Below are 26,580 nucleotides of genomic sequence, written 5' to 3'. Positions count from 1 at the left end.
AATGCTAGGAAGTCAGCCCGCTGTTCTGGCAGCGATGCTTCCCTCCAATAAATTCTATCTTCTTTACGTTCTGCCTGTTCTGCCTTGTGTCTGGAAATTCTTTTCCAGCCCGCGTTCGGGCCGCGACAGATGTGGCCCCAAATAGCCCATAGGACCCTTGTTTACAGTATGAGAGCTGCTGACGCAAGGCAGTGGCCTCCCTCACCCTCAGCTGGGGAAGAGGGCCTGGGGCAACAAACATTTTGCCCACAGAAGCATGTGAGTACTGATTTGGGGGTTACATGAAACACTTAGCGAATAGGCAAATTCGCAGATATGGAATCTGAATCACGAGGGGGGACTTGGCACAGACCATGGTGGGTGTGTCACACAGAGGAGGGTGGCAGCCTGAGCAGCTGAGCTGGGCCCAAGGCCAGGGGAATCGAGCATAGCTCGCCTCCCTTCTCTTCCACTGTCGAGGGCCCAGAAACCTCTTCCAAACGCACATCCCATCTCATCTGCCCCCTTCCTAACTTCTGCCCTGTCACTGCCCAAGTTTAGGGCAAATATCTCCTTCCCAGGGTGCGCTGGGATCCTGGAGGCATGTCTCCAGGGGAGCTAGGCTCCCTCTAGCAATCTTGGCTCCCACCATCTGCCCTGCCCATTCTTTGCACTTTCCTGGGTTGAAACTTTACAACTGTCTGTGCAATCATTGCCCGCCTTGTCCCCCGACCCCAACCACTGGATAGGAAGGTCTTGAAGGAGGGGATTCTGTGTTTTTCTTCTGTGGCAACTCTGGGTGTTGAAAAAACAGTCATTGGATGAAGTGAGGGGATGGATGAGGAGGTGAGGGCAGGCTACAACCGACCACATGGCACTGCAAGACCTCGTCTTTGGAAGACAAAGGTGGTGGGCCAGGAGACCCATTGTCCCTTCCAGCTCTGATGGTCTCTGGCCCCAGTCGGGGTATGGAGTGCCTGGGAGCCTACCCCTCAGAAGTGTGTTCCCACAGGCTGGTGTAACCGTCCAGGGCTATTACTGAAGACTGGGAGTGACAGGGAGGATTGTTTAGAATTCTGCATTTGCAAAAGCAATAATGGAAGGTTATAGGAGCAATTCACACTCAAGGTGTAAAGTGGAAGGGACCGGCTCTTCCCAAAGCAGCCACTGTTAACAGTTTCTCCTGTGAGAATCCAGGCTCTTTCTCTTGCTGGCTGTGTGACTTTTTTACCTAACTTCTCTGGGCCTCAATTTTCTCATCTGTAAAATAGGGATACAACAGCAAGTACTTCATGGGATCATTGTGAGGAATAAATGAGTTACTATATGGAAAGACTACTGCCTGGCACATGGTAAGCAATGGGTTAGCTGTTATAATTACCCAATGTACTATATATGCATACATAGTATAGTACTAGGAACCCTATATATGTAGATACATACATAAAACTATATACACACGTAGGTATGGTATACACACATCTCTCTCCAGTGACTTTCTTTATTTTTTAATTAACTAATTCATTCATTCATTTATTTATTTTTGGCTGCACTGGATCTTCGTTGCTGCACGCGGGCTTTCTCTAGTTGCGGCGAGCGGGGGCTACTCTTCGTTGCGGTGCTCGGGCTTCTCATTGCGGTGGCTTCTCTTGTTGCGGAGCATGGGCTCTAGGCGCGTGGGCTTCAGTAGTTGTGGCTCGCGGGCTCTAGAGCGCAGGCTCAATAGTGGTGGTGCACGGGCTTAGTTGCTCTGACGCATATGGGATCTTCCCGGACCAGGGTTTGAACCCGTGTCCCCTGCATTGGCAGGCGGATTCTCAACCGCCACGCCACCAGAGAAGTCCCTTGGAGCACTTTTTATCTGAGCATCTCTGCCTCTAAGAATCTGCTGTGTATTATTCCATAGAAAGGATGCACCAGGATTTACCTAACCTTAGGACTTGTGGGCTATTTCTTAGGTTTGGTGCAGTTTGGGGGACAGTTTGTAACTATCGAGCGCAATTTTAAATTCATAACCTGCAACTCAGTCGTTCGCTTTCTAAGAATTTATTCTATCCAATCTCCAGCCTTGGGGTACACAGGCCACGTCCCAGGCATTAATGGCGGCTATGGCACATGTGCGCCCCCCAGATGCGCAGACAAGGGACGTAGTGTAAGGCTGCAGCAGGAGAACTGGTTGGAGGGCGACCCCTGGCTCATGCCCAGGCTTGCAGCTCCCCTGTCATTCCCAAGGAGGCGGGCCTGCTACTGACCCCGCCCCAACCATCTGGTCCCGCCCCAACAGGCCCCGCCCCGCCGCCAGCGCCACCACCCACTGAGCGCGGCCGCCCGGCAGGCCCCGCCCCGCCCCAGCCAGGCTAGCCCCCAGGCTCCGCCCCACCCGGCACTCTGTGCGCTTGCGCCGGCGTCTCAGGCTCACGGGCCCGGCGGCCGCGGCTCTTTTGTCTCCCGGCCGGAGCCCGAGCCGGATCCTGAGCTAGGGTCGGAGCCCAGGTCAAGACTGGGTTGGAGTCGGATCGCGTCCGCAGCCCGGGCTGCCCGATGGGGCGCTCCCCCTGCCCACCACCCCCGGCCCGTGCCGTCGCCTGAGCCCCGGCCTGCCTGGCCCGGCCCGCGCCATGGAGTCCGGCCGCGGCGGCCTGGAGACCGTGGGCAAGTTCGAGTTCTCGCGCAAGGACCTGATTGGGCATGGCGCCTTCGCCGTGGTCTTCAAGGGGCGCCACCGCGAGGTGAGGGGCCGGCCGGCCCGGACAGAGCGCCGGCGAGGGCGGCCCCCCCGCCCCGGGGTCCCTCTCCGCATCCCCCGCTCCAGGGACCCCCCCATCCCCACCGCCGGCCACCCCTATCCACACCCCGGAGGCCCCCTCATCCTGCCGGGGACCCCACATGAACACAGCCGGGCGCCCCTCGTCTCACCTCACAGCCCCGGCACCCCACGTCCCCCTCACATGCACGCCTGAGCCCCTCATCTCCAGGGACCTGCTGGGCGCTTACCTGGCTTGGGCAAGGCCTTCAAGGGGTTCCCGGGTTCCCCGCCCCTGAGGGACACCCGCGCTTGGTTTTCAGAAACACGACCTGGAGGTCGCTGTCAAGTGCATTAACAAGAAGAATCTCGCCAAGTCCCAGACGCTCCTGGGGAAGGAAATCAAGATCCTCAAGGTGAGCTGGCCTCAGAGGCCGGAGGGGAGAGGGTGATGGGTGGGTCCGCTTCACTCACGGGAAACTTGGGTTTCTGTCCTAGGAACTGAAACATGAAAACATCGTGGCTTTGTATGACTTCCAGGTAAGGCTGCGGGCCGCCGTCTTGGTGGGGAGGGGGTGTGCTCCCCTCCGCCCCCGCCCCCACTGGCCCCAGTACAGCCTCAGGCCCCGGTGACTTAAGTCGCAGTCCAGCCAAGTGCTGGAGGCCCTGGCCAGGAGTGGACTGTTCTAGGCTAGCATCTCGTACTGGGGGAAGGGGCTGGGCACCCCGCTGTGTGGATGGGCGTCGGAGGCCTGCGGGGACCTTGGAGACCCCACCCTCAGCCCAGTTCTTGGGCCTGGGTTTCCTCTGGGCACGTTGGGAAAGCTCCCACCTTCCCCGGCCACCTGAGTGCCATGGGCGCCAGCGCTGCTCCACTGAGGGAGGTCTGGCTACAGCGTGGCCCTCGGGGGTGTCTGGCTCAGTGGCTGCGACGGTGAGTCCTGTCCCCAGCGCAGGCTCAGGGCAGCCCTGCCGGCCTGGACCACCTGTCTGGGCCAGCGGATTGTTTGTTGACAGTACCCCAGCGGCCCGGCATTGGCCACTGTCTCCCTGTGTCAGACGGGGAGGGGCGGGGCTAAGGGAGATTCCTTCTTGCTGGCAGTTGGGGCCAGCCACCCGGGCAGGAGGGAGGCGGGTGCCCAGCTGATGAGGCCATCTCAGGCCTAGCTGGCCCAGAAGACCGCGGCCTGCTTCCCCCAGTGACCCCGGGCCCCCAGGCCTGGCGGTGGGGAGCCCAGCCTCGGCCCAGGTCTGGGACCCTGGAGACCCAGTTTGGGGACCAGGAACCTGAGGCAGCAGATCTGAGGGCCAAAGTGCTGACTAATGGTTTTGAAACCTGTTTACTGAGGCCACGGGACCAGCCCCTGGCTGAGGGGAAGTTCCCAGCCTGGCTGTCTGTGTTTTGGTGGCCTCCTCCCTCCTTCCCTGTCCTCTCCCTCCCCCTTCAGAGCTGGGCTGCGGCCTTGGGGGCTGTGGCATGACGTGAGGTGACTTGGGGAGGGCCCAGGTCCAATGTGACAGCGACAGGGGGAGTGCCTGGAAGCTGTGTTCTGGGGCCACGAGGGCAGCCCCCTTCCCCCTCCTCCTCTCCCACCCTTCCCTGTCCCCTGCCCCCGCCTGTGCGCACCCTCCTTCCCATCCTGGCTGGGCCACACACCTGGTTGTGGGCAGTGCCACTTCCTCCAGGGCTGGCAGTGCTGTGGCTTCCCTTGTGCAGAGGAAGTGCTTAGAGGCCAGCCAGCCTCTCCCTTGCAGGCCCCCCCCCCACACTGCCGGGGCTCTGTGCTCTCAGCCTTTGGGGTGTGGGGTGGCTCCCCAAGTCCTTAGACACTTGTCTGAGACACACGTGGGACCCAGGGAGTTATGGCTTTTAAAAACAGTTAATGATTTGGCTTAAAAAAAAAAAATGAAGAAACAGTACAAAAGGGACGTGGAAAAAGGTGACTCTTACCATCCCTGTGCCCATGAGCCCCATCTCCCCCAGAGGGTCTTGCTGGGGACAGTGACACATGCTCACGTACCTCCTTGCTGCCGCACCGTCCACAGCTCTGCTGCGGCGTCTTTCACTTCAGTGTGTCTTTGAGAAGGTCTGGGTCACTCCACATTCACTCAATCCACATGTGAGAAGTGACACCCCTCCTCCCAAGAAAATTGTCCCCCATTCTTTCTGCAAGGTTCAGAGTCCAGACTCTGAAGTTAGGTGACCTAGTTCCAGTCCTGGCTCTGCCACTTAAACGAGCTGTGTGTCCTGGAACGAGTGTCTTAATCTGTCTGTGCGTCCATGTCTTTCTCTGTAAAACAGAGAGTCTGGAGTTGTTTGGTTGACACTGGTCCTAGGAAGCACTGTATGTGCTGGCGTTGCTGCGACCGTGGCTGTGGTGTTCTTTGCAGCTGTGTGGTGTTCCGTGGCCCTGTATTCCACAGTTGACCTCACCAGCCCCCCGCTGGTGGGACGAGAGGTTATTCTGGGATTCTGACATGTCAGCAGTGTGGTGGTGACTCTCCTGGATTCACCTTTGCCGTGACTGTGTGTCTGCAGGGTGGATTCCTAGAAATAAGAGGATGCGTATTTTAGTTTGGAACAGTTGCCAGATCGCGGTCCACAGAGGATGGGCCGTGCACACGGCAGCGCTGCTGGCGGGAGGGGCTGTCTCCCCACAGCCTCGCCAGGAGGTCGGTTATCAGGCTTTCATCTTGGCCTGCCTGAGAGGTGGAAAATGACATCTCTTAACGGTTCTGTTTTTCACTTTGGGGGGAGGCTCAGCATCTCTCTGTGTGCACGTGAACACCAGGAATGCCTCCTACCCAGGGATGTGCTCCTGTGGGTCTTGTGATTACTGAGGTTGGACGGCACTGTGGTTAAGTGGTTAACGGCCTGGGCCCTGCGCCCTACTGCCTTTCTGAGCCCAACTCGCCCATTTACTTACCTGTGTGGCCTTGGGCAGGTTACTCAGCCTCCTGGTGCCTCAGTGTTACCCAGAAAATGGGAGATGATAACAGTACATCTATGTCATAGGGTGGTTGTGATGACAGCTTGAGTCTACGTATGTTGAGTGTTTAGATCTGTACTTGTTAGTTAGTAAGCGCTATATAAATATTGGTTGGTGGAAACTCTTTATATATTAATGACAGCCCTTCTGTGATAGGTTGCAAATCTTCCTCCTCAGGTGGCTTCTTGTCTGTTGAGGTGGTTTTGTTTCGTGGCCAGACGGCATAGTGACTGTTGTCAGGCCACGGTGGGTGCGTGGGGGAGGCCTCTGGGGCAGTGCTGTGCTCTGTGGCCCGCAGACATGTGGGCAGGCAGCGGGAGCCCCTGGCCTTGCCTCTCCTTGAGGGGCAGACGGCTGGCTCTGGGTCTTGCCCTCCCCTGCTGGGCCGTGGTTGGGTGTGCTCTTTCTGGGGAGAGTGGTCATCACAGGGATCAGGGGACAGCCCTGCCCAGCGTGCACCCTGGGACGAGGGCCTTCCTGAGACCAGCACGCCGTCCAGCTGCTTCCCACAGCTGGGTGACTCACTTCCCAGCCTGGCTGACAGAGCCACCCCTAGTGACTTTGGGTGGGTGGACACCTCAGTCAAGGGGAGAGGTCTGCCTCGCTGTGGGGTCGTTCAGGACAGTGCCAACCTTTGGCCTTGCTTTTTCTAGAACGCTGGCTCTCGGTGGTGGGCACCATGACCCAGGCGGGCTTGGTGGGTCCCGGGCAGGGATGTGTGGATTCTGTGTTTTCCATTCTGGAAGCGTCCCCTGCTTCTCCCGAGTCAGGGGCAGGCCCGGTGTGTGGGAGGAAGGGGGCTGGAGAGGGCAGCTGGCCTCCCCCCGGCTCCCCGCCCCCCCGGGAGCCACAGGCACACAATGGAAGCTGAAGGAGGCTCCCTGAGGAAGGGTGGGCTTCCTCCTCAGGGCGGGGCTGGGCATCCCTTCCTGTCTAGGCGCTGTCCAGGAGAGCCCAGCCTGGGGGCGGGGAGTGCCGCGGCTCCCATGGGCTGCTGTGCTCCGGCCCTGGCTGTGGCTTTTGCCTCCTTCTGGAGCCAAGACGGCCCACTCCAAGGGGTTAACTAGGTCAGTGCCCGCCTGCCCACCTGCCCACCAGGCCCAGCCCAGGATCACCAGACAGAGTGGGCTCGGCCGAGCCCGGGAGCTGGGATCCTCTTAAGCAAAGCACCTTAGCGCCCTGTGGAGGCAGGGCGGCCTCCTGCGTGCCTGGGCGCCCGTGCCAGGCAGCTTGGGACACCTGGCCCCAACACCCGGGCCAGCCCAGTCCCCAGGGCCTGTGGGCGCGCCACTGAGAGACGGAGAGGGCGCTGCTTCATCCCGCCTTCAGGGCTTCGCCTGTCCTCTCGAGGTGTGCAGGTCAGGGTTCACTGCCCCCTTCCTTGGGGGCCACACGCACGGTGGAGTGGCCAGGACTCTGGCGCCCGGCCCTGCCCCTCCCGCGCCAGCTGGATGACAGGCAGAATCACAGGACCTCTCTGTGCCCGTTTCCTCCCCTTAAGTCCGCTGGGACGTCGATGGGACCTGCCCGGTCCCAGGTTGCACCGGGGGGACTGGTGGGCTGGGGGTGACCCCGCTGTGCTCCCTGTAGGCCCGGGGGCCTGGTGGGCCGGCGCCTCGGCCGCGTTGGTGGTTTTGCATTAAGAACATGACGGACTCCTGGGGCCAAGAGCGCAGCCAGAAGCTCCCTCATCCGCCTCCCCCAGGAGGGGAGCCCTCTGGCTCAGCGGTCGCCGCAGCCCCAGGAAGCAGTCCTGGTCCTTTCGAGTGTCCAGGCCGAGTCTGGACCCGACCCCGAAGGAGGCGGCCTGCTGTCTGCAGTCCACTTGGTCCCCCCGCCTGGGGGAGCTCGTGGAGACCAAATATAGCTCAGGAGGAGGAAGGCCGAGGCGCGACCCTTCCGGGTCTTGGGTGGGCAGCAGGCTGCCAGGGGCAGACCAGCTGTGCCACCGAGGCCGCACTGACCTCCCCCGCCCCGGGGAGCCTGGAGAGCCGGCTTCCTCAGGGGGGCCTGGGCACGCAGCTGTCCTGGAGACCGCCGCACTGGGGGCGCTGCAGGCATGGCCGAGGCTCGTGCCGGACCGTGGGGTTAGAGCCTAACAAGCTGATGCCACGGGCGGGGAAGGGGCCTCTGAAGCCAGGGCAGTGGGGGACCCCGAGGCCGGGCCTCCGCGGGCCCGAATCCCACGTGGTGAGGGGAGGCGGGCACGACTCCCCCGGCCCAGTCCTGCTGTGCTGTCCCCCTCAGGCCCTGACCCTCTGGGCTCCGCGCACAGTAGGGCCTGCGGGCGACACCCTCGGTCTCTGCTGGTGGCCCACGGGGTGAAGGGACAGCGGTCGGGGAGGAGAGCGGCCCCGGAGCCCCTGGTCTTTGCTCACTGAGGGCTCGCCGAGGCCCGGGGGCGCCAGGAAGGCTTCAGGGAGGTCTCGGGGGGCCGGGTTGTCAGGCGGTGGGGAGGGCTAGGAGCCCCGAGCCAGTGGGCGGCGGGCCCCGTGGGGTGGCCCCGCGGGAGGGAGGGTGTCTGGCCCGGCGTTTGGAAGCGGCCCCAGCTGGACTGGGCTCGGGGGTCCCCTGCGGGGGTCCCATGGGTTCCTGGGCACGAAAGGCAGTATGCTGTCACTGACGCACGGGCACCTCCTTTGTGGGGCAGGAGGTCCTGGGCCCCAGGCTGCGCAGGGCTCACCTCCCCGCGGGCAGGCCCCTCGTCCCGTCCAGCCACCGTTCTGCCAGCCCTGGGTGACTCCCCGGGGACCCTTGGGGGGGCGTGGATGCTGCATCTGTCTCCTGTCCTTGTCATCCGGCCTCTGTCCGTCCTGGCTCGGTGGGTGATCGGAGGCTTTCCTGGGGAGCAGGGGGCCTGTCGGGAGGACAGCCAAGAGCTGGGGGTGCCTGGGCCCCGCCCTGCGCTGCCCCTCTGGCAGTGTGACACCTCTGGGCCACTCAAGACAAGGCTGCTCCCTGGCGGGCGAGTTCGGGAGCCTGTTCAGCGTGTCCCCAGAGGTGGCTGTGGTCAGGGTGACGGCAGATGAGGGAACGGGTGGCCTGGGTGTCACGGGGAGTGGCTGTTCTATCTCCTGGGTTAGTTCTGGGTCCTCATGTCTGGCCCCTCTGCCCGGGAGCCTCCGGCTCTGCACCCGGCTCTCAGAGCCTCCCTCCGCTGGGATCTCCCTCCTCCTGGTCCCCCTCTGTCCCCGTTGGCCTGGGCCCACCCCGCCGGGGTGGGTCGCAGTCGCGGGCGCGGTGTGACGGGGGACTTTCTCCCTGCATTATCTCTCTCCGCAGCTGGCCTGGGAGGGCGGGGCCTGTGTGCTGGGCTGAGGCAGCTCCCACCTCTCTCCTGGGCGGGGGTGGGGGGGGCCTGCTTTGGTGGGTGGAGCCCGCCCCCTCCCAGAGGAGCCCGGCTGGGCACTTGGGAAGGCTTCTGCATCCCTGCCGGACACGCGGCTGAGTGAGGGCCTGGGGAGCAGGGTGGGGCCCGCGGCCCAGCCAGCCCGGGAGCTTTCAGTGTCCACCTCTCAGCCCTGCACCCCGGGGCGTCCCCGTCCTGGACCCACAGCCCCTCTGCTGGGGGAGCGCTGGAGGCATGGGGGCTTCTCTTTTGTTTCGAATATAAATGTATCTATTTTATTTACTTATTTTTGGCTGCGTTGGGTCTTCATTGCCGCACGCGGGCTTCTCTCTGCGGTGGCTTCTCTTGTTGCGGAGCACGGGCTCTAGGTGCGCAGGCTTCAGTAGTTGTGGCATGCGGGCTCAGTAGTTGTGGCTCGTGAGCTCTAGGTGCGCAGGCTTCAGTAGTTGTGGCATGCGGGCTCAGTAGTCGTGGCTCGTGGGCTCTAGGTGCGCAGGCTTCAGTAGTTGTGGCATGCGGGCTCAGTAGTCGTGGCTCGTGGGCTCTAGGTGCGCAGGCTTCAGTAGTTGTGGCGCACGGGCTCAGCTGCTCAGCGGCATGCGGGATCTTCCCGGACCGGGGCTTGAACCCATGTCCCCTGCATTGGCAGGCGGATTCTCAACCACTGCGCCACCAGGGCAGTCCCGTGGGGGTCTTCTCTTGTTTCAGGGGGCTGACATTTACACCTGGGGTCTCATCCAGTGGCTTTGTGTTCTACTGGTGTGGGTCTGAGCCCAGGCCCAACCTCCTGGGGGTAGGGTGACTGATCAGGGGTCCTCTGTCCTGCCAGGTCGGGGTGGCGGGGGCATCCCTGGGACCTGAGTAGGGGTGGAAGGCGGTGGCCCGCTGCTGGGGATCAAGTCTGTCTGGGCCTCGGGTGCCCTCCCCCAAAGGCCGCTGAGAAATGTCCCTCCTGCAGCCACCTCCCTCCTCCCACCCAGGCTTCCCTCGGGGCTCCCCCCATGCCTTGAGGGCTCCGGGGCCAGCTCATGCACTTGCCCCCTTGTCCCTTGGGGGTTAGAAGCCGGAGCTGCCCGTGAGCAGCGTGCTGGTGGGGAATGGGGACTCGGTGCATTCTGCTGGGCGGCGGGGAGGGGCTGTTCCTGGTCCCCAAGGCCCAGCAGTGTACTGGTGCTGAAGGGGCTTGGGGACTTGCTCCTGGCTGGCAGGGCCCCTCGGTTAGGGAAGACCCCGCCTGGGGAAGAGGGGAGGGGACTGTCTGCAGGAGAGCAGAGCGGTTAGGACCCCACCTGCCTGGTTGACTTGGCTTCGCCAGCCTCAGTTTGCTCATCCGTGACCTAGGGATCTCAGGGGCCCCTCCTAGACGGACGCCGGGGCCGTGAGTGCAGGAAGGCGTCTGTGCGCTGGCCTGAGCAACGGGCTCCTCAGTCCTGCTGGCGTGGACCGAGCTGTGGATGCTGGTGGCACCCCGAGGCCATGGGTGGCCAAGGGCTGAGCCGGAAGCTGGCCGGCAGTGGGCTGGCGGCGCCAGCCTATAATGCTGTTGGCATCTTTGATTCCGGAGCCAGGAGCAGTTTCCGTGGCCTGAGAGTCAAGGCCCTCACACCCTCGCTGTGTCCCTTCTTGGGGGCCTGAGTCCCCCACTAAGTGCTTCTCCTTGGCCAGGACTCACCACTCATAGAAGAGCAAGCTGAGCCCTGTCAAAACCTCCGGGCCAGGGCTGACCTTGACCTTGATGGAGACCTGGGTTGCTGAGGGCTCGCCCTGGGAGGTGGGGTCCTTGCTCCACCCCTGACACCTCTCCTGCGTCCTCAGCCCCTTCCCCAGACTTGACAAATGGAGTGGTCTGATTGGCTGCTTCTCCGGTCACTCAAGCCCACTTGGCTCAGACATCCTCATCTCCTGGCCACTAACCAACTGGCTAAGCCCTGGCATGACAGGCCCCAGGGCTGCCAGGCCAACCAGTATCCACACTCACTGGCCTCTCCTGCCTGAGCCCAGGTGGTGTGTTGAGGGCAGCTGCAGGTGCCGGGTGCCCAGGTCACACTGGGGCCAAGCCAGGCTTCCCAGACGGCTGCCAGACTGGGGGGCAGGGTGTGCTGCCCTCCACCTCTCACTGCCTCTTCTGTGTCCTGCAGGAAATGGCCAATTCCGTCTACCTGGTCATGGAGGTGAGTCCTGGAGGCCAGCTGTGAGGACGGGGAGGCTGGGCCCTCTTGGCTCTCAGGCCCCTTGTCACCTTGGGGTTAGAAGTTGTTTTCATGTCCGTGGGCTTAGGGCCACCTCACCAGCGGCCACAGCAGGTGCTGGAGGGGCGGTGAGCACCCCCCATTGACCTCCTCAAGCACGGATTGCGGGGGGCGTCTGCCCTGGGCTGGAGACAGGGCACCAAGTGCCCGGGGAGCAGGCGTCCAGGGGTAGGGTGGTGGGAGACGTGGGCAGGGCTGGAGGGCCTGCCCTGGCCGCTGACCAAGGCGTGTGGCCGGTCTCTTGCAGTACTGTAACGGCGGCGATCTGGCCGACTACCTGCACAGTGAGTGGACACGTGCGGCGGGATGGGCTGCCCGCCGAGGCTCACCCTGGCCCATTCTGAGAGGTGGCCTGGCGTGAACGAGCTTTCCTGGGCCTGCTGGTGATGGCGGATCCTCGCATCCCCCTGGCGCCTGCTGGGAAAGATGGAAGGGGGAGTGGAGCCCCACTGGGGACACATGCTGTATCAGAACCACGAGGGGTGGCCTCACAGGGCAGACCTGGTCTGCAAGGGTCACTCTTGAGCGGGGCCCCATGCAGCCCGCTGTGGATGCGGTGCCCGGCAGGGTCCCGGTCGCTAGTCGGCTGCTCTGTGGGAGCCAGGCCTGTCCTGGGCCCCGGCGGGGGCCGGCTCTCCACAGGGGGCGGGCCTCCGCAGGGCCCTGGCGCAGGTGCGGGACTACCGCTGAGGCCAGGCCTGGGGCTCATCGCACAGCCGCTGGCCGTGGTGCACGCTGTGAGCAGCGGGTAGGGGGAGCTGCTGAGAAGCGGCCCTCAGCTGAGAAGGGGCGGGGTGTGCTGGGCAGCAGCACGGGCCTCGCAGGCGGGGAGGGGACACCGGGCCAGCTCAGAGTCAGACGGCGTGGCCGACAGGCCTGGAGACCGCAGGGAGGGGCGCGGGAGCTGTGCGGGGCGGGAGGCCCCCGGCTCGGGGCGCCCGGGCGAGCTGCGCCCCACGGAGCCCGTCTCCCCTCAGCCATGCGGACGCTGAGCGAGGACACCATCCGGCTCTTCCTGCAGCAGATCGCGGGCGCCATGCGGCTCCTGCACAGCAAGGGCATCATCCACCGGGACCTGAAGCCCCAGAACCTCCTGCTGTCCAACCCTGGCGGGCGCCGTGCCACCCCCAGCAACATCCGGGTCAAGATCGGTGAGGCGGCGGCCGGGGCCCCGGGAGACCGGCGGAGGTCCGGGGGCCGCGGCCACCCCTCTCACGCCTCTCCTCGCCTGCAGCCGACTTCGGCTTTGCCCGGTACCTGCAGAGCAACATGATGGCGGCCACGCTCTGCGGCTCCCCCATGTACATGGTAGGTGGGCCACCCCAGTCCCTGCTGCCCCGTCCTGTTGGAAGGGGCGTCCGCGGTGGGGTTCCCTCCCGTGTCCAGAGTGGAACCCCATCCTGTGGCCTCACTTGGGTGGCAACCGGCATGGCTGTACCGTTTCCCGCCACGTCTGTGGCATTCGGCTGGTGTCTGTTATGATTGGCTGGCGCCTGGCTGGAACCAGACTTTGCTCAGCGCACGCTCAGCGTCCCTTCTCGCCGTAGCGCCGACCGCACTGTACCCCCGCAGGCCCCGGAGGTCATCATGTCCCAGCACTACGACGGGAAGGCGGATCTGTGGAGCATCGGCACCATCGTGTACCAGTGCCTGACAGGGAAGGCGCCCTTCCAGGTGAGGGCCCCCCCGGGCAGAGGGTGTGGGCGCGCTCAGCTCTTCAGCCCAGCGGTTGTCGGCCGTCACAGCCCTGCAGCCTCCCCTCACTGGAGTGACGTGGCCGCCCAGCTCCCCACCATGCAGTCACTTCAGGGCCATGTCCTGCTCAGGGCCGAGGCCGGAGTCTCCACTGGCTCTGGGGCGTACCTGTGTGTGTCCATGTGTATGTCTGAACCAAGTTTCGTGGCCTCCCTCCTGCCCATTCCAGGGCTGGCGTGACCCACCAAATTGGTACCAGGACCCCAAGCTCTGGGGTACACCCTGCATTTGGAAGGCAGTGGCCTGCTGTGTGCTGGACCCCAAAGGGTCCAGGGCTCTGAGCCCGTGCCGCAGGCCCTCGTGTCCCATAGTGGCCTCGTGGACCGACCCGGCAGCTCTCCACTGTCGCCAGCTTGCCCCAAAGCGCCCCTCTGCCTGCCCGGTGACCTAGGCTGCCCCCATCCCCCCCCACCCCCGCACCTCCCTGCCTGCCATTTCCTGCATGTGAGCAAGTGACTAGCGGAGGGCTGTCCCCCGCTGGCATGTTGGCCTTGGGAAGGCAGGGGCTGTCTTGCTCTTGGCTGTACCCCCCGTGCCTTGAACAGTGCCTGGCACACAGCAGTGCTGAGCGCGTGACACATGAACAGGCGTGTGGGCTGGGCCCACTTGGGGGGCGAGCTTGTTCTGGGGCCCTTGGCTGGGGTGGGGTGCACGGGCCACATTTTAATTTCAAGAAGCACATGACCGGTCACACCCAGGATGCACCCACACCAGGTGGGAAGGGGGCCCAGTCAGCATCCTTGCTCTGGGCCCCCCTGGCCCCCCTGTGTGGTCCCCGTGGTTCCACAGCCTGGCTGGGGGGACGGGGGCCCCTTCCTTGGAAGCAGGCGAGGGCGCTCAGTGTTTGGACAGACAGGCTGGCAGTGCTGGACCAGGGGCCTCTCGGGAGACAGAGGCTCTGAGCGGCTAGTGGCCGAGAGCAGCGGGGATGCTCACACCTGGCCCCCTGGCCCCCACTTCCAGGCCAGCAGCCCCCAGGACCTCCGCCTCTTCTACGAGAAGAACAAGACGCTGGTCCCCCCGTGAGTGCCCCTCCCGCCAGACACAGACACCCCGCCCCCCCACCCCCGGGCAGGCTGCCCTGTCAACGTCGTGCCCTGTGCCCCCAGCATCCCCCGGGAGACCTCGGCCCCGCTGAGACAGCTGCTCCTGGCTCTGCTTCAGCGCAACCACAGAGACCGCATGGACTTCGGTGAGCACCACCTGGCCGGCCCACCACCTCGCCCGACAGGCCTGGGGGGTCAGGGCCCTCTGGCTTGCGCCCCTGCCCCCCACGTCCTGCACACCCCGCTCCCAGGGGCCCTGTGGCGCCAGTGAGTGGGTTTCCCGGGGCCCGCAGCTCCTTTCCCAGCAGCGGAGATGGTAAAATCCCCGGTTTTGCAATGGGCAGCAGTGCTGGGAAAACCGTGGGCAGGGTGGGTGGATCCGGGCCTGGGCCGCACTGGGGACGCCAGCTGGGGCTGTGCCTCCCTCCGTTCCTGGCATGAGGCAGCGGAGACCGGGCCCAGAGCCAGCTGGAGCTCGGGCCCCAGGGCACGGGGGGGCCTGGCCTCGACCCTGGGAGCCCTGGCGTCGGACCCTCCTGAGCCCAGGCCCATCCCTCCTCCTGCAGATGAGTTTTTCCATCACCCCTTCCTTGACGCCAGTGCCACCGTGAAGAAGTGTGAGTCCCCTGAGGGTCTCGGCGCTCCCGTGCCCCCGCCTTCTCCCTGTGGGCTGCCAGCCCCACCCTGGGAGGTTGGGGGCTACCAGCTCCTCAGCCCTCCTCCAGCCTGTGGTCCCCAGGGGCCCCCGAGGCCAGGGGGTGGGCTCGAGCTCAGCTGACTTGGTGCCGTGGGATTGGAGAGGTGAGGGCGGCCCTCACCCAGGCCCCCTCCCGGCCCCTGGGTTCCTCCGGGGCGGGGCGGGCCCCGAGCCGGCCGCTGTGCTAGGCGTGGGGTTGACATGGGCAGGGTGGGAGCGCGCAGCGTGCTGACGGGTGCTGACCTGTGCCCTCTGCCAGCCCCGCCCGTGCCCGTGCCCTCGTACCCAAGCTCGGGGTCCGGCAGCAGCTCCAGCAGCAGCTCCACCTCACACCTGGCCTCCCCACCGGTGAGTCACGCGCAGGCGGCGGGCGGCAGGCTCCTCTCGCCTTCGGGGCGTGCGGGCGTCCGCAGGAACCTCGTCGGGCCCCGCCCCAGCTCGCGCCTTTATTTCTGCTGTGTCGTCTGGTCCCATCACACCAGACTCAGACACGTTCTGCTTGTGAATGTGGCGGAGCTAGAAGCGGGTGGGGGCCTGTTTCAGGGTCCCTGTGTCCCGTCGGTCTCTTCAGCACCGTGTCAGCTCCGCGCATGCGTGTGCACAGGCGCGCGGGTGGCCACGGGCGGGGGCCCCGTGTTCTGGGAGCCCACCCGCCCCGCAGCCTGCGTCCCCAGCACAGGGCTGGGGTGAGGTCTGCCGAGGTTGTGCTCGGGGGCGGGGGCCCTGGGGCTTGAACCTCCCTTGGGCCGTCCGTCTGTCTGTCCGTCCTGCCAGGCGGGGGCCGGGGCCAGGCTGGTGGCGAACAGCGCGGCTCTCTCACGCCCGAAGGCGGACCTTCCAGACGCCCCACCTCCCGAGCGCAGTGCAGGGCCACGGGGGGCGGGGGGGGTCTCTGGAGCCTTCGGGGGCCAAGCGGTTCCTTGTGCTGGGCAGCAGGGGGCTCCGTGAGGTGACCGCTCCTGTGGGGGAGGTCACCGGAGAAGGAGTGGCCTGGGGGAGGAGAACGTGCAGAGCCTCTGCCTCGTCCCCACGGCCCCCTTCACCCAGGCCCTGGGGCCGGGTCTCAGCGGCCTCCCCTCTTAACCTCAGTCCCTGGGGGAGATGCAACAGCAGCTCCAGAAGACCCTGACCTCCCCAGCCGAGGCCGCCGGCTTCCTGCAGGGCTCCCGGGACTCGGGCGGCAGCAGCAAGGACTCGTCCTGTGACACTGATGACTTCGTCATGGTCCCGGCCCAGTTTCCAGGTCAGGGGGCCACCAGGCAGGGGTGGGCAGGGGGATCACTGCAGACGGAACCCCTAAGAAGGGGCTTCTGGAAGCTTCTACCCCAGATCAGCCTGGCCAAAGAGTCAGAGCTGAGTCCTGCCCGCTGCGGAGCATCCAGGGCGCCTGCTCCGAGGGGGAGCTGCTGCCCTCGCTGTGTTTGCTGAGCTGCAGCCCCCCACCCAACCCCGCAGAGCTCTGTTCTCGGGTCCTCAGTTCCCCTCGCGACCCCGGATGCTGGCACTTCTCTCACGGCCTTGGCCACCCTGAGACTCCCGGGACGGGGCTGGGAGGGAGCGGGCCCAGGTGTCCGACGGGCCCCCTTGAGCCTGTGGGCTTGGCTCCGCAGGGGAGGAGAGGCCCCGCACCCAGCCGCCGGCAGCGCAAGGAGGGCAGTGGGAAGGTGGGGACCCAGCGGTCCTGGAGGAGGGGTGAGGCCCAGATTGGGAGGTGTGGACACCCAGCCTGGGGTTCGCTGAAGGCTGGCGTGTGGGGAGGGTACCAGGGTCTCCTTCCAGCGCAGTGAGGTCCTGACAGGCAAAGGGGGTTGTCAGCGCGAGCGACAGAAGCGGGGACGGGAGAGTGCTGGGCTCGCCGTGGCCCGGGCCCACCCAGGAAGAGGCGCCTGGGCCCAGCCTCGCCCGTGTCCCATCCACAGGTGACCTGGTGGCCGAGGCGGTCGGTGCCAAGCCGCCATCGGACAGCCTGATGTGCAGCGGGTAAGCCCCCAGCCCGAGCCCCGCCGGCTCTGCGGGGAGGGCGACGCCTGCTCTCAGGCTGTCCCCTGACCTGCCTGGGTCAGGCAGTTTGGGAAGGGCCGAGTCTGCTGTGCCCAGTGCAGGACGGAGTCCCAAGGAGGGGCCAGGGTCTGCGCTCCTTTGGCCCGAATGTGAGGCCCTGCCGTCCGCCCTGTCCCCGCCAGGAGCTCGCTGGCGGCCTCTGCTGGCCTGGAGAGCCGCGGCCGGACCCCGTCTCCTTCCCCGCCCTGCAGCAGCTCCCTCAGCCCCTCAGGGTAAGCGGGGCCCAGGGCGCAGTCGGCATCACAGTGCCCCAGCCCCAGCTGGATCCTGCAGGAAGCGGTCATGTCCAGAGGCCCTGCCTTCATTCAGGCCCGGCAGGGTGCCAGGTCCCTGTGGGTGGCCCAGCGGAAGGAAGGGATTGTGGTGGAAGGGACGCAGGGGGGCCTTGGGGCCCAGGGGTGGTTACGGGAACCACCAGAGACCAGTGTCGTCGCTCCCTCCCCCTCTCCCCGAGCTTGTGGGGCGAAGCGGGCAGGGACTCCCAGTGCCAGCAGGAGCCGGCCCAGCCCCGCTGTCCTCTGTCCACCCCCGCACTGGCTGGTCCCAACCAGAAGCCACCTGGGTGCAGAGAGTGGGGGGCATGGGGCACCAGGGAAGCAGTGCTGGCCGTGTGCAGAGACAAGCAGGTGGCCCGGAGTGGCCTCTGCCCCCAGGATGTTAGGGCCTGGGGTTCAGCCCAGCGCCCCATCCGCGGTGACCCCAGCCTCTCCCGCCGCACAGCCGGGCCGGGGCATTCTCCAGCAGCAGGTGCGGGGCCTCGGTCCCCATCCCAGTGCCCACTCAGGTGCAGAACTACCAGCGCATCGAGCAGAACCTGCAGTCACCCACCCAGTACCAGACGGCACGGTGAGTGCACGGGGCCCCCCAGTGGCCAGGCACGTCCCAGAGGGCTGTCATGAGAACCCCATGCAGCCCACTTGGATGGTGCAGGGCCATCTCGCACGCACGGTTGTGCAGACTGCACGCTGTGTGACTGTCAGCGCCACCGCTCTGTGGACATACTGGCACTCGGGCTGTACCGTGACTGCTTTCTGGTAGATGTCAGTGAAGTGTCTTGTGTCCACAAAACCGACGTCAATTTTTCTAAGTTTCGGAAGAGGAGAGGGCACCTTTTTTTGTAATTCACAGAAGCCCCTGTGGGTCGGGGGCTGCCCTGGTGGGGACTCGCAGCTCCCACCGGGTTGTGGCTGCTGGTGAGGCCCGTTATTTGGACGGAGGGGGACAGACACGTGGCATGCTGGTGGCCCTGGCCGGGCGTGGCAAGGGGCCTCACACCCTGTGCCTGCTTGCGTCCGCAGGTCCTCTGCCATCCGCAGGTCAGGCAGCACCAGCCCGCTGGGCTTTGCACGGGCCAGCCTGTCCCCCCCGTCTCACGCCGAGCACGGAGCCGCCCTGTCCAGGAAGTTCTCCCTGGGTGGGGGCCGGCCCTACACGCCGTCTCCCCAGGGTGAGCCTGCGCGCCGCTGGTGGACCCAGCCTCGGCGCTGGAACGGGGAGTCTCCACGCGGGGGGTGGGGGAGGGACTCACTCTCTGTCCCACATTGACCTCGGCAACCCCTCTTGCCTCCAAGTCGGAACCATCCCCGAGCGGCCGGGCTGGAGCGGGGCGCCCTCCCCCCAAGCAGCCGAGATGCGGGGTGGCAGGTCCCCTCGTCCAGGTAGGTGCAGCTCCGGCCCAGTGGGTGTGCAGGTGGAGCTGGGGAGGGGCGGAGGAGCTGGGCTGACCTCCCTGGGCTGGCCTCTCGCTGCTTGGGATAGTGGCCGTTTTCCTGGTTCACGAGCATCATTTCTTACGCGTTAAAAGAAGGCAGGAAACTCCGTGAGACTTATTTTAACAAGCTTAAGCCTTCAGCTTACGGAGGCCCACTGTGGGGCTCGGATCCCACCCCGACCCCGCCATGCTGTGTGACCTCGCGCAGGTGTCTCAGCTCCTCTGTGCCTGTTTCCTCAGGTGCGCAGTGGAGCCTAGGTGCAGTGCGGCACAGGTGGCCACGAGGGTAAAGGGAATCCTGAGCAGGCGTGGGGGTCTCCATACAGTGTCCTGGTTGGTCGTGTGGGTGGGGCCAGGCAGTCCTTGGACGGCTGTGATTGGGCCCGTCCTGTCCCGCCCTAGGCTCCTCGGCACCTGAGCACTCTCCCCACAGCGCCGGGCTGGGCTGCCGCCTGCATAGTGCCCCGAACCTGTCTGACCTGCGTGTGGTCCGTCCCAAGCTGCCCAAGCCCCCCACGGACCCGCTGGGTTTGGCGTTCGGCCACCCGCAAGCCAGCCCCCCACAGCCCTCCCACGGGCTGCAGTCCTGCCGGCCCCTGCGCGGCTCGCCCAAGCTGCCCGACTTCCTGCAGCGGAACCCCCTGCCCCCTATTCTGGGCTCCCCGACCAAGGTAACGGGGCCGCGGGCCTCCAGGGGGGTGGGTGGGGAGTGGCTCTGTATGTGCGCGGGCCACCGGGCTTTCTGCCTGGTGGGATTCCCACAGGACCTGAGGGGCCCCGGAAGCCAGAGGCAGGGCTGGTGTGCTCCAGCACAGCTGCACCTGCCCTCTGTGCTGAGACCTCTTGCACTGGCTGGTGGCTGGATCCGTGTCTCCCCGTTCACGTGTGGGGTGGCCACGTCCCCGTGACGAAGACTGGCTTCCAAAGCCAAAACATCTGCTCTCTGGCCCTTGACCGGAAGCGTCCCGACCCTGGCCCAGCATCTAGAGCCCCAGAGAACCCAGGCTGCCACCATGGGCACATGACTTAGTTCATCCCTTGCCTCAGTCTTCCTGTCTGTGAAATGGGGCCAGAACCTGCAGCTACCTCGTGGTGTCTCTGTGAGGGCATAGGTGCACACGTGCGTGGCCTGTGTCGGACGCGTGCGTCTGCGTGTATCACTGTCCTCCAGCACAGGGTGGAGTCAGCCTTCACACCTTTGCTGTGAAGACCTGGGTCGTGGAAGTTTGGGGTTTTGCGGCGTGGGGCCCTGCAGACTCAGGCCAGCGCTGCTGACCCCGTTGAGATGTGAATGTCACCGTGGCGGGTCGTTCTCAGCACTTCACCTGCCCCTCCTAGGCCGTGCCCGCATTCGACTTCACCAAGACCCCCAGCTCCCAGAACTTGCTGACTCTCCTGGCCCGGCAGGGCGTGGTGATGACGCCGCCTCGGAACCGGACGCTGCCCGACCTCTCCGAGGCGGGACCCTTCCAGGGGCAGCAGCTGGGCCCCGGCCTGCGGCCCACCGAGGACACCAAGGGCCCCTTTGGCAGGTGAGTGGGTGGGGACTCCCCCGACGTGGCCTGCGGGAGGAGAGACCCAGCCCTGCCTGCTGTCTGCGGGCACCTCACTCCCTCTTCAACCCCTTCTGAGCCTCAGTTTGTGCGTCTGTTCAATGGGTGACAGTAACTGCCCGGGGTGGGTGGGAGGACCGGGGGGCCAGCACAGTCGGGACAGGCTGGGCATGCTGACCAGGCTTCGGGGCCCCCAGACCCTGCCTGGGGGGGCCGGGGGGCTGGCCCTGGGCAGCGGGTGGCCTGGTGCCTGGGTCTCTGGATCCCCTGGGTGGTGCCCGGCACGTGTTCACCACCCTTCACCCTGCAGGTCCCTAAGCGCCGGCCGCCTCACGGATCTGCTCCTTAAGGCTGCCTTTGGGACGCAGGCCCCTGACTCAGGCAGCGTGGACAGCCTGCAGGAAAAGCCCATGGAGACCGGTGCGCGGGGGGGCCGCCGGGGAGCGTTCTGGGAAGTGGGGGCCCCCCCGCGGCGGGAAGACCCTGAGCCCCTCCTCTTGCTCTCCAGCGCCGTCTGCTGGCTTCGGAGGGAACCTGCACCCGGGAGCCCGCGCCGGGGGCACCAGCAGCCCTTCCCCCGTGGTGTTCACGGTGGGCTCGCCCCCAGGCGGGACCACGCCGCCCCAGGGCCCCCGTGCCACCGTGTTCTCAGGTGAGGACCGTCGCTGGCCTCGCGGCTACAGCGGATCAGCAGCCCGTGCCGTCCGTTAGGAGGCGGGAGGGGCCCTCGCTGTAGAGTCAGGAGCTGAGCCGGGCGCTACCCTCACACGAAGCCCTGGGAGGGTCCTCCTTGGAGGCTCGGGGGCACGGCTCCCACAGACAGCCCCCTGCAGCCCTGGCCCTGGACTCCGGGGTGTCCCTGCAGTGGGCGGGGGCCCGGGAGGGGTGAGGCCTCCGCTGGGGCGCCTGCTCGCAGAGGCGCAGGAGTGGAGCGGGTGGGGACCGGGCTCTGGCACAGAGCGGCGGAGGCCTGATGGGGAGGGTGGCCGGCCCTCTCCCCACAGGGGGCCCCTCCAGCCCCCTCGGCTCGGCAGGCTCCTCCTCCGCCCGTCACCTGGCGCCCGGGGCCTACGGCGAGGCCCCCCTCGAGGTACCCGCCCCCGGCCACTGCTGCAGCTTTGCCGACCCCGTTGCCGCCAACCTGGAGGGGGCCGTGACCTTCGAGGCCCCCGACCTGCCCGAGGAGACCCTCATGGAGGTGAGGGCTGGGCGGGGGCAGGCGCCTGGCCCAGCGTGGCGTCCGGGCAGGGCTGGTCGCGGGTGCCGAGGTGCGTCCCTCAGTCGCCCCGTCTCCCCAGCAAGAGCACACGGAGATCCTGCACAGCCTGCGCTTCACGCTCGTCTTTGTCCAGCACGTCCTGGAGATCGCGGCCCTGAAGGGCAGTGCCAGCGAGGCGGCCGGGGGGCCCGAGTACCAGCTGCAGGAGAGCGTGGTGGCCGACCAGATCAGCCTGCTGAGCCGCGAGTGGGGGTGGGTGTGCCCAGCGGGGCCCCGCGGGGAGGCGGCGGGGGTGCGGGCCCCACCCCTGACGCGTCCTTGCCGCCCTGCAGCTTCGCGGAGCAGCTGGTGCTGTACCTGAAGGCAGCCGAGCTCCTCTCCTCGGGCCTGCAGACCGCCATCGACCAGATCCGGGCTGGCAAGCTCTGCCTGTCATCCACCGTGAAACAGGGTGAGGGCAGCCTTGGCCGGTGGCGGCGGCGGTGACAGCAGCGTTCGGGGCACGAGACCCTGAATCGGGGCAGGGGAGTCGGGAAGGGAGGGAGGACTGTCTCTGGGAGAAGGTCAGCGAGGAAGAGGGGACGAGGGAGGCCTTCCTGAGGAGGTTACCTGGTGCAGGCCCAGCCCGGGGAGGGATAGCTGGGGCGGGGGCAGGTGCAAAGGCCCTGCGGCAGGGCCCCCACGGGTCTGGGGTCGGGAAGGCGCAGCGTGAGTTGCTGGAGCAGAGCGCCTAGGAGGTGGGGTCGGACAGTGCCCCGGGGACGGAGGGAGGGGCTTTTGCCCCCCGGTCGCGTGGGTTTCCTTCCTGGGGGCCGGCCTGAGCTGCCGGGGCGCCTCCCACAGTGGTGCGGAAGCTGAACGAGCTGTACAAGACGAGCGTGGTGTCCTGCCAAGGCCTGAGCCTGCGGCTGCAGCGCTTCTTCCTGGACAAGCAGCGGCTCCTAGACCGCATCCAGAGCGTCACCGCCGAGAAGCTCATCTTCAGCCACGCGGTGCAGACGGTATGACGGGCGGGGCCCCCTGTGGGGCAGGGCGGGGAGAGCGGGCTGAGGAGCGGGCAGGGGCGGGTTGACGGCCACAGCTCCGCCGGATTTCAGGGGGCATCGCTCCCGGGGTGGGAAGTTACACTACGCTGTCCCCGCAGCCAGCACATGTCACCCAGGCCCCTCCAGCCCTGGTGGGCAGCCGGGAGCTCACCTGGGCTTCCGCCTCGCTGTGAGGCTCCACGGCCCAGGCCTGCCCCTCCCTGAAACTCAGGTTCCTTACCTGGAAAGCGGGGAACCTGGTTTTCAAGGCTCTTAGCAGGTGAGTTGGTTCCTCCTTCTCTAGAGGAAACCAACGCAGGCAGCCCAGCTGGGAGGTACGGCGTGAAGGCAGGAGGGGCTTGGAGGGGCCGTGCTCAGTGCTCTGTGTCTGTTGCTTTGGGGTCCTTGTGCCCCAAAAGCGCTGCTTCTGAGGCAATGCTTGTTTTTGAGAAAATTCACTCGCGCAGTAAAAACGCACCCCGAACAGACGTTCGGGAACAGTCGGCCTCCTCGTCCCCGAGCTCCCCCTCCCCCAGGGGTGACCATCACCGACATGACTGGGACCGAGGGCGTGCTCTGCCCGGTGCGGGTGGCCGGTCGCCTGCCCTGTAACCCTGGCTGCCTGCGGCGAGCAAGCCTCTGTCGAGACTGGGCGTGACCCGGCGGCACCCACAGCGTGCTGCACCGTGGCTCGTGCGGCCGTCAGCCCTGGGTCCCCCGTCTCTGTGGAGGGCAGCTGGGCCCAGCCTCCGCCCTCACCCGGCAGGTGCAGTCGGCCGCCCTGGACGAGATGTTCCACCGCCGGGAGGACTGTGTCCAGCGCTACCACAAGGCCCTGCTGCTCATGGAGGGGCTGCAGCAGATCCTCTCGGACCAGGCAGACGTGGGGAACATCGCCAAGTGTCAGTGCCCGCCGGGCCCCTGGGTGCGGGGGCGGGAGGGGGCAGCCGGTGCCCGCTCACCGTGGTGCCCGCCCCCCTCCCTCCCTCCAGGCAAGCTGTGCATCGAGCGGAGACTCTCAGCCCTGCTGACGGGCATCTGTGCCTGACCTCCTCGAAGCCCGGCCCACGGCGCCCAAGGGGCTTGGACCTTCGCTGCCGATCCATGGGGTGGGGAGCAGCGTGTTGGCCGGACTCGGAGGGGCAAACCCGCGGCCGTGACACCACTCGCTGGTGCTGCGGAAAGGACCATGGCTCCCCATCCAGCGTCCGGAGCCAGGCCTCTCTGTCTCCTGGGCTCCGTGCCCGTGGACTTCAGGGCGCTGGAGGGCCCCGCACAGCACCTCAACGTAGGCCAGTCCCCTGGCCTGGCTGACGGGCAGAACTCCCTGCCCAGCCGGCAATCAGAACTTCTCTCCCGGCTGCCTCGATGGCAGGTGGGGATATGTGGGCGTCCCCCCCCAACCCCGCCCAGACCCCAGGGCTGTCTCGCTGAGGACAAGCAGAGGCCCTGAGACCATGATGCCCACTCAAGCCAAAGCCGCCAGGCCTGCCCAGCGGATCCACCAGCAAAAGGTGTGTCCTCCTGGCTCCCTCTCCTCCCTTCCCCGAGACCACCACCCAGCTTTGTGAATCACCCAGCACTTTATGCAGGCGGACTGGACCCGGGGCTGCCGCTCGGTCCCGGCTGTTGCACCACCAGGCGCGTGTACACACCCGTAATCACATATCCGTGTGCAGACAGCTCCGCGAGCGCGTGTGCTGTGCCTGCCGCCCGGGTTGCTCGCGGGGCGACACAGCCGTCTTATTTAAATGTTCTTTTAGGGACGGACAGTACGAAGCACCGAGCTTCCAAAACGCGGCACAGACGTTGTTGCCGTCTTTCACACTTTACTCCTAAGACGTGTCTTACCTTCTGCAGCTCTTTTTCTTTTTTTTTAAAAGAAGAAAACTCGTATGAGTTGACGTTTTGTTCTGAAAGGACGGGGGCAGGGTCGGGGCAGCCTCGGCCACGATGCTGAGGCCCGGGGGGCCGGTGGCGCTGGGCGCGTGTGGCCTGCGCGTGGCCGTCCGCCCTCCCGCCTGTAGGGCGGCCCTGCCCCTACCCCTGCCCCTGCCCCCTGCCTGAGGACGGCGGGCGGCCGAGGACCGTTTCGTGCGTGAACCGCCCTGTCCAGCTCTCACAGCGGGTTGTGACGTCAAGTCCTCCGTCCCCTCGCCAGGTCCTGGCTGCCGTGGGGGGTCGGCGGGGAGGCCACCTTCCAGGCTCGGGGGGGTCCCTTTTCTGGTCTGCCCAGCTCCGCCGAGCCCCTCTCGAACGTGTCCTCAAGGATGCAGAGGGAGCCGCCCCGGTCCAGCACCCCCGGCGCTGAGGTTTCACCACAGGCCCAGGCGAAGACCCCACGTGTTTCTCTCTTGCGATACTTGAAATCTTGCCTCTGTGCTTGGACGCAGAAGAAGAAGAGCAGCCCTGGGACTCGTTTCTGTCTCCGCACCAGTGACTTGAGCTTCTCCTCCTGCGCAGAAAACGTCCGTATTTATTGCTTTACGGTTGGCTGGAACCAGGGCCTCTGGGGGGCCGGCGCCGTGGGAGGGGCCCCTCGGGCTCTGTCCGCGGGCCACCTCCGGGGTGCGGGGTGAGCACCGCCCGCCCGGCCTGACCTCCACAGCACAGCTCTCCGCCCTTGGTCTACCTTACAAGACGTTCGTGTCACCCGCCCCCACCCCTTGCGTTAAGTTGTGTAACATCAATTTAAGGAAATAAACCTCTGGAGTTGTTGGGCTGCTGTTACCGATGGTTTGGTCACGGCCTACCCTTCTCCCGCCGCCTCCTTTCTCGGACTACACGCCCCGCCCCCCCATGTCCTGCAGCAGCAGCCGGAGTTTGGAGGTCAGGTTCGGGGCAAGGCTGGGAGCTCAGTCCTCCAGGGGTTCACCGGGTGCCAGACCTTGACAGCAGCCGCGTCACTTCCGTCCCCACCCGCGGCGCAGGAGGGTCCCCCGCCCCACCTCTGGGTGGATGTGACAGGCTGTGGTTTGGATGTGCACGCCCCCGACAGTTAGTGACCTCAAGTATCTTTTCATGTGTTTCTCAGCAAGATCATTTTTGGAGAAATATCCATTCATGTCCTTTGCCCGTTTTTGAATCGGATGGTTTCTCTTTTGTTGAGTGGTAAGGTTTCCATTTTTTAGACTACGTGGTTTTTTTTTTGGTTTTTTTTTTTGCGGTACGCGGGCCTCTCACTGCTGTGGCCTCTCCCGTTGCGGAGTACAGGCTCAGCGGCCATGGCTCACGGGCCCAGCCGCTCCGCGGCATGTGGGATCTTCCCGGACTGGGGCACGAACCCGTGTCCCCTGCATCGGCAGGCGGACTCTCAACCACTGTGCCACCAGGGAAGCCCCTACGTGTTGTTTTTTATTTATCTGTTTCTAAGTGTATTTTATTTATAAATTTATTTATTTATTTTTAGTTTTTTGGCTGCATCGGGTCTTCGTTGCTGTGCGCGGGCTTTCTCTAGTTGTGGCGAGAAGGGGCTCCTCTTCATTGCGGTGCGCGGGCTTCTCATTGCGGTGGCTTATCTTGTGGAGCACGGGCTCTAGGCTTGCAGGGTCAGTAGTTGTGGCACACGGGCTTAGTTGCTCCGCGGCATGTGGGATCTTCCCGGACCAGGGCTCGAACCCGTGTCCCCTGCATTGGCAGGTGGATTCTCAACCACTGCGCCACCAGGGAAGCCCCACGTATTGTTTTAATAGGTTAAAAGTATCTCATTAAGTTACCAAAAAGGCTAACCGCAATGTGAAACGAAAGCTCGCGGAGGGGTAGTGATAGAGGAAGTGGAAGGTGGGGCCTCAAAAGGCCAGGTCCCAGCAGGGCTGCTCCAGTCTGGCTTCCTGGAGTGCGTGCTCCCGGCTCTGCAGACAGGAAGGGCCGTGCCTGGTGGAGATGCAGCCCCTTCCGCTCTGTGGGGCTCCCGGTATGTTACACAAAGAAATGCCAAAAGAGGATTAAGACAACCGTGGCATTTTGTTGTCAAATTAATAGACTTCGTTTCTTACGGTGGTTTTAGGTTGACAGAAAAATTGTGCAGAAAGTACAGAGAGTTCCCAAATACTCCCTCTCCCCCTGCCACCCACTTTACTTCTCCTGTTAACACCTTGCATGGGTGAGATTCATCTGTTACAACTGATAAACCTACACTGACACATCAGCATCACCCAGAGTCCATGTTTACGTTGTGATTCACTCTTGGTGCCCGTGCTGTGG

At 65.1% G+C, this 26,580-nt stretch overlaps 1 protein-coding gene across 1 annotated transcript; it reads left to right on the top strand.

Annotated features, from left to right (window-relative positions):
* Nucleotides 1-2,597: 2,597 nt before the first annotated feature.
* On the top strand, nucleotides 2,598-25,097 carry ULK1 (unc-51 like autophagy activating kinase 1; the record flags this gene model as incomplete). The annotated part of the gene is made up of 29 exons (XM_079717311.1): nucleotides 2,598-2,708; nucleotides 3,046-3,138; nucleotides 3,221-3,262; nucleotides 11,200-11,232; nucleotides 11,558-11,594; nucleotides 12,288-12,461; nucleotides 12,545-12,618; nucleotides 12,883-12,984; nucleotides 14,029-14,087; nucleotides 14,175-14,257; nucleotides 14,678-14,728; nucleotides 15,068-15,156; nucleotides 15,898-16,051; nucleotides 16,728-16,788; nucleotides 16,992-17,081; nucleotides 17,590-17,715; nucleotides 18,168-18,316; nucleotides 18,441-18,527; nucleotides 18,983-19,251; nucleotides 19,919-20,112; nucleotides 20,444-20,553; nucleotides 20,642-20,785; nucleotides 21,138-21,331; nucleotides 21,432-21,604; nucleotides 21,685-21,803; nucleotides 22,196-22,353; nucleotides 23,144-23,279; nucleotides 23,370-23,891; nucleotides 24,771-25,097. The coding sequence occupies 28 exons, from the start codon at nucleotides 2,598-2,600 to the stop codon at nucleotides 23,423-23,425; spliced, it is 3,168 nt and encodes a 1,055-aa protein (XP_079573437.1). The 3' UTR covers nucleotides 23,426-23,891; nucleotides 24,771-25,097.
* Between the last annotated feature and the right edge of the window lie 1,483 nt (nucleotides 25,098-26,580).

Source organism: Hyperoodon ampullatus (genome assembly GCF_949752795.1).
Source record: "Hyperoodon ampullatus genome assembly, chromosome: 13".
NCBI classification, from domain to species: Eukaryota; Metazoa; Chordata; class Mammalia; order Artiodactyla; family Ziphiidae; genus Hyperoodon; species Hyperoodon ampullatus.
The sequence above is the reverse complement of the archived record's forward strand: the minus strand, read 5'-3'. Positions and strand labels throughout refer to the sequence as shown.